This window comes from Berghia stephanieae, chromosome 2, assembly GCF_034508935.2.
Source record: "Berghia stephanieae isolate SIO BIC M18660-M18661 chromosome 2, UCSD_Bste_1.3, whole genome shotgun sequence".
NCBI lineage: Eukaryota > Metazoa > Mollusca > Gastropoda > Nudibranchia > Aeolidiidae > Berghia > Berghia stephanieae.
This window is the reverse complement of record NC_088361.1, coordinates 27,855,904-27,865,578: the sequence shown is the minus strand read 5'-3', so window position 1 is coordinate 27,865,578 and position 9,675 is coordinate 27,855,904. Positions and strand designations below refer to the sequence as shown.

General features: G+C 36.0%; 1 protein-coding gene across 1 annotated transcript; it reads right to left on the bottom strand.

The window, feature by feature from the left end:
• Positions 1–491: 491 nt before the first annotated feature.
• On the bottom strand, positions 492–3,119 carry LOC144964620 (uncharacterized). Its single transcript, XM_078899103.1, has 2 exons — positions 2,437–3,119; positions 492–1,805 (listed from the first exon to the last, which is right to left on the bottom strand). The coding sequence occupies exon 2, from the start codon at positions 1,762–1,764 to the stop codon at positions 1,225–1,227; it is 540 nt and encodes a 179-aa protein (XP_078755229.1). The 5' UTR covers positions 1,765–1,805; positions 2,437–3,119; the 3' UTR covers positions 492–1,224.
• Between the last annotated feature and the right edge of the window lie 6,556 nt (positions 3,120–9,675).

Genomic DNA, 9,675 nt, shown 5'->3' with positions numbered 1-9,675 from the left:
GTCTACGTTATGTCTAACTACAGCCTGTTTCGGAAGTAATAATATCTCTTTAAACATCCTCACGTGACAATTTTCTTTAGGGTCTGTCTCTTGAAAAGACCGAGATAACCAGAGAGTTTAGAAGCTAACGCTTAGAGAGCTCTCTCTTCCCTCCCGCTCTCCATGACAACAATGCATTTCATTGCGTATCAGCCGAAAAATTGTGTGTCACGAAATAGGCGCGGATCACTGAATGTGTGTTTCGTCTGCTCTTTTTCTTTACTATCGGCTCAGGCTTTATGTGCAAAATCGTACAGATTAGTTTGATTCTCTAGATCAGGTTACGATAACTTTGTAAGATTCTAAAATAAATTACTTATAATAATAATGATGTGTGTGTGAGAGACACACACACACACACGCACACACACACACACAGAGAGAGAGAGAGAGAGAGAGAGAGAGAGAGAGAGAGAGAGAGAGAGAGAGAGAGAGAAGGCGGGTGGGAGGGGGTGAGGGGGGGGGGGGGGGGGGATAAACTTTGACAAAAAATAAATTTAACTCAACTTTACAGCGAAAATCATGATTTATTTTAAACAAACTTAATAGAAACAAACGACCTTTGTATTTTCAACAAAGCCATAACTCTCTCTCTCTCTCTCTCTCTCTCTTTCTCTCTCTCTTTCGCTCTTCTCTCTCTCTCTCTCTTTCTCTCTCTCTCTCTCTTTCGCTCTTCTCTCTCTCTCCCCTCTCTCTCTCTTCTCTCTCTCTCTCTGTGTGTGTGTGTGTGTGTGTAAGTATGTGTTTAATTAACACACGTATAGTTCAAAATAATATGTACAATGAAAAAATAGTATGCATGACTAAGATGACGTCAAGTTGCGTTGCATAGATTAATGACCACAAGTACAATTAAACATACTGAAGGAGAGAAATACAAAATACATGTACTCTCGTGTAAGTATTGTAGAATCTAATCTAAAACACATTTTATAAACTGAAAAATGGCTCAGTAAAATCACAAAGGGGGACAATGCTGCATCAACACCGATGATTGACAGTGACAGACCAGAATTGATAACCTCGGTATACATCCATTGTCTCCTGAGACAGACGGAAGCCAACAACAACAGGCATACCGGTAAGAAAACAAATCAGCGACATATCAAATCTACACGACATGGCTAAATGTGGCAGCCTTCCTATTTCTATGGGTGGGCTGTTTTTCTGACAGTGTCTGATTCATTAACTGGCATTAGTGAACAAATTAGCTACATAAAAAAGTAAATCACACTTTCCATTTTTGCAACCAAGGCCCATGTGGGGTGGAATGCTTACCACAAGCCGTCTAATGATCCTATTTCTCAGACCAGTAATGTGCAGTGTGGGAGTAATGGCGTCTCTGAATTCCTTTTCCATAATTTCTATGATACAGAGAAGTTCTGAACTTGGTGCACAGAGACCGCCATGGTTACAACCCTGAAGGTTCTTTGCATGCAGGAATACTTGACTCTCTTTGCCAGGGTCCTTGTCACCTTTCAATAAATCTTGACAGTCTGTACACACATGGGGCATTAATTTGACTGCAACATACCCAGATATGCAAGTTGTTACATTCTGTTCATTTGGTATTAGGGATTGCATAGTTGATGGCAACATCAGCTGTCTAATTTCCTGTGGAACATCTTGTTGAAGGCGTGTCTTGACTGCCACTGAAACAGGAAGCATCGAAAGGTTCTTCACATAAAACATTTCGTCTGTACAGTGCATCAGCTGACTTGTCATCCAAATCAGCACGCCTGCAGTTGATGACCCAACGCCTGGACCTGTAAAAAAAACTAACGCAGTTCAATATTGGATCTAGATCTATTATTAGTAATTAATTGAGAGCTAGGTCTGATTAAGAGTTAATTTTATACATAAAAGCACATACTAATTGGCCGAGAGAGACTAGATGTATGCTTCTCTTTAGATAAACTTCTAAAAAACTAAGCTCACTTCATTGAGATTACTACTGTACTAGAATCTAGACATAGGCATCACAAGTCTAGTCAATGTACATCCTATCTAGTCATCCCTCTAAAGCTCTTTGAGCATATTTATTGGATATTGCGCTATATAAAAGCTCAATTATTTTAAGCATAAATCCACTGGCACAACATATATGGCTAAAATTCAATGCCGTGTAGCTACACCGTCGCCCCCTACCCTTTACTGTGTTTTAAATCAACCACATCTGCTATTATGGAAAAGGAGAAGAAGAAGACGAAGAAGAAGAAGATAATGGCTAGCCTCACCCCCAACAGAGCCACCTTTAAGGGTCACAGTCACGGTGCAGTAGATTAGAACTGGATCAGAAATCTAATGTTCATTTTCTCTTGTAACACAATCTAGACGTGTTAATATAGAAATATAGTTATTTGTTAAGGTTAATAGATTAAAGTTTAATTTTCTCACCTTTCAGGATCCTTTGGGAAACGGAAGAAACCTAAATCTGGTCTCTTGTGTCGAGAATTTGAACAATTGATACCGGAACACCACTGGCATTTGTTATGTGTTGTCGGCTGTCACAGTAAAGGTTGTTCACAATTATCTTATTAAATTTTATTTTTTTAAGAACTGAATTCATCTCACTCCAGTTATATTTCGGTAGGCTTAGATAAACTTTACCTTCTAATATTAGATCGTCTTTCCTTTTATAGCCTTCCCTCGAATTAATTTCTAATTAGTGAATACTTTTCGTTCTACATTCTGTCACGTAGCCATTTATTATAAAAGCTGATAGGTCTAACATTCGACACTCACTTTCTCTCCACAATCTATGCCGGACGGCCAGTCGCTCTATTCCTATATATATACTGGAAGATTTTTATCTTTTGGGACTTTGTAGATATTATATCTACACCATTAAGACGCCGGAGCTTTTAACTTTGATTGTATAATCTTCAAGGATCAAACCCAAGCCCGCTGTCAAAGGACTACACAATAACTTCTTACCAATTGCCTGGAAGTGGAATTTTACGAGTCCGATCCTGTTATCAGAGGAATAGATCATCCAAGCCCATCAACTGCCTGGAAACGTAAACTTACGAACCTGACATATTATCATAAGTTACGTAAAATATTCATATCTCTATTTGTAACTGCCACGATCACTGTTTATCTTTTTAAATTAAATTTCATCATTATTTTTATTTCATTGTAAACAAATCGTTAATTGTTTTTCATTTATAGTAACTAGTAAATTCTGGGGCCTCATTCTACATATATCTTTATGCATAGTCGAGTAGCTCTTTACTCACTTGAGACCATGACATTTTGGAGGGGACACATATAAAGAATTGAATTTATTTAGTTACTTATATCTATTTCATCTAACTTTAAAGTTTAAATTGTAAAACTCTTAATTGCCCCACTTGATCATATTTTAATTGAACTCCCTATTTACAGGATTAATTTTTTTTTTCTTTTTCATTTCTTCATTTAAATGGAATAGCAATTTATCCATTCATTCTTTCATTCAAATTGAATAGCATTTTATTGATTCATTCCTTCATCCATTTATTCATTTATAAATCATTCATTCATTCATTGTTCATTCATTTATTTATTCATTCATTCATTCATTCATCCATTCATTCGTTTATTCACCCATTTATCCAATCATTCATACATTTATTCCTCCCTTCATTCTTTCATTCATACATTATCCATTCATTCATTCATTTATTCACTCAGTTTTTCATTCATTCATTCATTCCTTGTCCACTTTGTTATTATATCACATATTTCATTTTGTTGTTTGCCTCATTCATGAATTGTTTTCAATATGTTTACATTCCATAACGATTCATTCACCTATCAACCAATCACTCAGTGTTGTGAACACATTTTGTAACTATTGTAAATCTTACGATATTTTATTGTTTTGTATTTCAGACATCACTGTTAAACACTCTTCAATGCCTAATTACAATTGTTGAACAACCATTGAACAAGAGAGAGGTCCCAGCCACGAACTGAGTTGGTAAATATATCCTTCATTATTCTCTTTTACATGAGTTGGGCATCACATAGTAACTATAGACATCGTGATTTGTTTTGCATAGTGATTTGTTTTAAATGCATTTTTGGCATATTACTGTTACCGAAAACACTTCTATATTATGTTCTGAAAAGTGAGTCTTTAAAAACTAAATAATAATAAAAGGAGTCCACTAGCCGTCGTGTTATATTTAGTGATAGATAACTTGGGATTATTTTGGCATCCTATTATTGTTATCACACTCTAGTATATTAGCGTCATTGCGAATAATTGTACACAAACTAACGACGAGTCACACACATTGGTGATACATAATGACGAATAATTGTACACAAACTAACGACGAGTCACACACATTGGTGATACATTTTTCGTAGTAACATAGTTTAGAGTACACGCGATTGACACATTGTTATTGACACAAGTCATAATAACTCCGCATTGTATTGACACATTGCTTTATAAGATATAACGATAAAAGGCATCAAATTCAACATACATAATAAGTTGAAATAAGAGAGAGAGAGATTTCTAAAAATAGAACAGTTCATTCCAGTAAGTGTAAATAAATAAAACAGTCAGTAACAGTATCCTGTCAATATAATATATATAAAACATCGTAACTAATTTATTGCAAAAATGGAAGCATATAAAAGATACTTAAGTCTCGCAAAGGACTTAGAAATACCCCAGGAAAGAATATTTTCATGGTGCGAAGAGAAAATAAAAGAAGAAAAAGAAGAAAGAATTCGTAGAGAAGAAAATAAAGAAAGAATTCGTAGAGAAGAAAATGAAGAAAGAATTCGTAGAGAAGAACATGAAGAAAGAATACGTAGAGAAGAACGAGAAGAAAGAGTCCAAGAAAGGGAACTAAAAAGACAAATAGCTTTAGCAGAAGAAGAAACCAAAAGGACCCAAATGATGCTGGAAATTGAAAAAACAAAAACCGGTCATGAAAGAAAACATAATAATAGTGATGAATTTTTCGTGAAACTTCCACGCATGCCAACATACGATGAACGCTCAGACTGCCTAGAATCCTTCTTACACCGATTCGAAGTTCAGGCTAAAGGTTATCGTTGGCCAGAAAGCAAATGGGCCACAGCCTTGATTAACTGCTTATCCGGAGAACCGCTAAAAGTTTTCTATACCTTAACAACTGAAGATGCAGATGACTATGGTAAAATTAAAGACGCTCTACTAAAAAGATTTAGATTAACGGAAGATGGTTACCAGGAAAGGTTTCACACTGCAAAACCGGAAAGTGGAGAAGACTTTAATACATTCGTGAACCGAATTACTCAATTTCTAAATCGGTGGCTTGAGTTGGCAAACGTAAAACAAGACGACTTTGCAGGCCTTTACTATCTCACGCTGAAGAATCGAATCTATCAAGCTTGCAACCCAGATTTAGTCGCATTCTTTAAAGAGAGAAAGCCAGAAAACTTGGACAAATTAAAAATCTACGCAGAAAACTTTAACAGCGCACATCCATTGACACCCCTTAGCAGAACATTGAAGGAACCATACTACGCTGCCGCTGCTCAGAGTCCAGGTACACCTAAAGTTCAGTACTCAAATAGAACGAGCCGATCAATCACTCGGAACACGCAAGTGAAACAGGATGACCATAGTAACAAACCATGGAACAAACAGTTCAATAGAGACCATAGCCGACCCTATCAAAACAAAACAAGAAATAGTACTGACAATAATACTGAGTATAAGAAAACCAACAAACCTATAATTAAATGTCAATATTGTGGAATGAAAGGCCACACAGCAGACAAATGTTACAAAATCGTGGGATATCCGAAAGAAACTGCAAATGCATCACTCCAAACAAGTGTAAATAATCAGACACGAGTAATGTCAGGAGAAAATATAAATGTGTATTGCGTGAAAGGTATGTCACTTTTAACACAAACTCACAAGTCAGGATCGCTCTTTTTTTGTGAAGGCAAAGCTAATGGAATTGATTGCAAAATATTGAGAGACACAGGATGCAGTACAGTAGGAATAAAAGCATCTTTGATCAATGACGAAGACAAAACTGGAAAAACGGTACAATGCATCACATTCAGTGGCACAGTCGAAACCTTTGAAACAGCTAATGTGTACATAGAAACCCCATACTATACAGGAATAGTGGAATGCTGTATACTTCCCAACCCCGTCGCTGATGTTATTGTTGGCAATATAAAAGGTCTTAAAGACAACCCAACAGATGTAAAAGAATGGTCATTAACCCAAGAAACAGCTTGTCTAGCAGAAACAAGAAAGATGACTAAGACAACAGAGAAGCCAATGACTATTTCTCTTGAACCACAACAATTTGACAGGAACACGTTCATTGAAGAACAGAAAAAGGACCCGACTTTAACTTCATATTTCAATATCGCAAACAAAGGGACGAAATCAAAAGTTGAATACATCATTGAAAAAGATATTCTGTTCAGGTTACATAGGAAAAGAAACAAAATAGCTAAACAACTGGTCACGCCGAGTATTTACAGAAACAAAATCCTTGGAATAGCGCACGATTCAATAACTTCTGGACATCTTGGGAGCTCTTCCAATTTAAAGAGAATATCCGAGAATTTCACATGGCCTGGAATTACTAAAGACGTCCGAGAATATGTGAAATCGTGTGACACATGCCAAAGAAGAGTCGCAAAAGGCAGAATACCGAGATTGCCATTAGAGACAACCCCAGTTATTGAAAAAGTTTTTCAAAAAGTTGCAATTGACATTATAGGCCCTTTAACAAAATCAGATAGAAACCATACGCACATACTAACACTAGTCGATTACGCAACCAGGTGGCCAGAAGCGATAGCATTGAAATCAACTACATCGGATCACATAGCTGAAGCATTGATGACAATTTTTACTAGAATAGGCATACCAAATGAGATACTGTCGGACAATGGACCCCAATTTACATCACATATGATGCATGAAACCATGAAACTCATGGGAATCCAACACTCATTCACAACTCCTTACCACCCCAAGCAAATGGTCTTTGTGAAAGATTTAATGGGACTCTAAAGAATATGTTAAGAAAAGTGTCAGCAGAAAAACCAGATGATTGGGACAGATACTTACCAGCAATCCTATTTGCATATAGAGAAATACCCCAAGAATCTACAGGCTACTCCCCATTTGAGTTGATGTATGGACGATCACCTCGCGGCCCGATCAATATAGTAGCCGACATTTGTAAAGGGAATGAGGAGGACAATAACGAAATTATGTTTGCTTACGAATATGTAAGAAACCTGAAAGACAGAATAGAGGACACATGTAAGCTAGCACAGGAATCCGTCACTAAAAAGCAGAGAAATACAAGGAATACTCTGATCGCAAAAGCAAATCAAGAAAATTTGAGATTGGTGACAAAGTACTAATACTCTTACCCGATGACTCGAGTAAACTTTTAGCTACATGGAAAGGACCATTCAAAATAACAGCAGTAAAATCTAATGTTAATTACGAGATTAAAATTAACAACACAACAAAGACATTCCATGCAAATATGCTAAAAAGTATTTTGATAGAGACACAGTGTCGCAACCTATGTTTACTAATATCGAAGCTTCAAATGCAGGATTGATCATACCGTTGGTCATGGGACACAGACACCCGAGACAGAAAAACAAACAAAAATCGCACAATTGCAACCACCTAAGACAAAAAAAGAAGTACGCAAAGTACTTGGGCTCCTAAATTTTTACAGGAAATACATTTACAACTTCGCGCACATCGCGACACCGCTAACAAATCTGACAAAGAATGGGTCACCGAACAAAATTGTTTGGACAGAAGCGTGTCAGAATAGCTTCAACCAATTAAAGGCATTACTCTGTTCAGAACCAATTCTTAAATTACCCGACATGTCAAAATAATTTGTTGTGAGAAATGACGCGTCTGATAAGGGCATCGCAGGTGTACTATTACAGGAGCATGAGGGAACTCTAATGCCTTGCTTATATGCAAGCAGAAAATTATTGGACAGAGAATCACGATACTCTGTAATAGAGCGTGAAGGACTGGCCATCGTCTTTGCTTTAAAGACATTCAGCAGATATCTACTGCTAAAAGAGTTTGTGGTCGAAACGGACCATAAACCACTCACGTACATAAGAAATAACAAAATGAATACGTACATAAGAAATAACAAAATGAATAATAGTAGAGTACTAAGGTGGAGTCTATTTTTGCAAAATTACTCTTTCAGTATCTCTCACATACCAGGCTGTGAAAATATTCACGCCGACCTACTTTCTCGATTAGTGTAAACACGTGAGAAGGGTATAACTTAACCTCCCATGCATACTGTTAGTTACCTCGCAAATTATGCCAAATCAGAACGCACAATTTCGATAATTTTATTTGTAAACATGATGACCCAACTTAATGTAACATTGAGTATTGTTTGGATATATATACCATACCCATTCATGATTTGGGAAATCTTCTCTTTATCTATTATTGTTATGAATTTTCACTCATTTATGATTAATAATTGAAATGTCAATATTTCATTTACATTTTCATTCGTTTCATTTAGTAAATTACCTTCATATCATCGATTTAAATCATGCTTCATTGCCATCACTATTGTTTATCACAATGATTTGTAATCACATTGCCATCATGTTGTTCATCACAATGATTTGTAATCACAATCTTTCATTGTTATTGTCACCCATTCATATACCTACGTTAGTATAAACATTTCCATGTCTAGTTAATAAATAATTTAATTGTAGCACAAATCATAACAATGGATTAATGCTAGAGTATCATGATAGTAAATTTACTTCCGTTTGTAAAATCTATCTTTCCCATAATGGTTAAAGAGTATATTTTAAACGTGGGTGGGGGGTGTCACAGTAAAGGTTGTTCACAATTATCTTATTAAATTTTATTTTATTAAGAACTGAATTCATCTCACTCCAGTTATATTTCGGTAGGCTTAGACACAAAGTAATAAGAACAGAGGAAGCATAAGGGGCTCTCGCCGGCTTCGCGATAAGTTAACGAGAGTTGAGAAGTGCGCGTCAAGTTCTTTCGCCTCGCCCCGTTTTACGAAAAGGCATAGTGCATCAGTCTACGATTACTCACAGTATTCTTAATTCTTGTAATTGGATTGTTCTTTTTATTCACTATTTGTTGCCTTGTTGTTATTGAAATCGTGTGGCATGGTGTAAACGTGGTTATGATATAATAATATAATATATAATAATGATATAATATAAATAAAACGTTATTAACAATTGTGACAAGTGAATGAATAAAATGGATAACAATCATCAAGAAATTATTGACAATGATAACCTTCTAATTGACAATAGCATTGATTCCATAACTTTAGAGCGTGGTAACAATGTTGAATTTCATTCAGAGTTAGATATTGGTTTTAACATCGCCATTAACACAAGTGTCGCAAAGAACCCTCAACGTAAAAGCAAACGTAACAGAGTACAACACTGTTCTGCCATCAATTGTCAAAAGAATAGATTTGACAATCCAGAATTGTCTTTTTTTCAATTTCCGAAAGACAAAGACAGATGCCGGCGGTGGGTTATCAACACCAGACGAGAGGATCTTTTAACTAAACCTGTTCACAAACTTTTTAGTGG

Excerpts from the sequence above, each read along its gene's own strand:
- LOC144964620 (XM_078899103.1), bottom strand. The coding sequence starts at position 1,764 with ATGACAAGTCAGCTGATGCACTGTACAGACGAAATGTTTTATGTGAAG.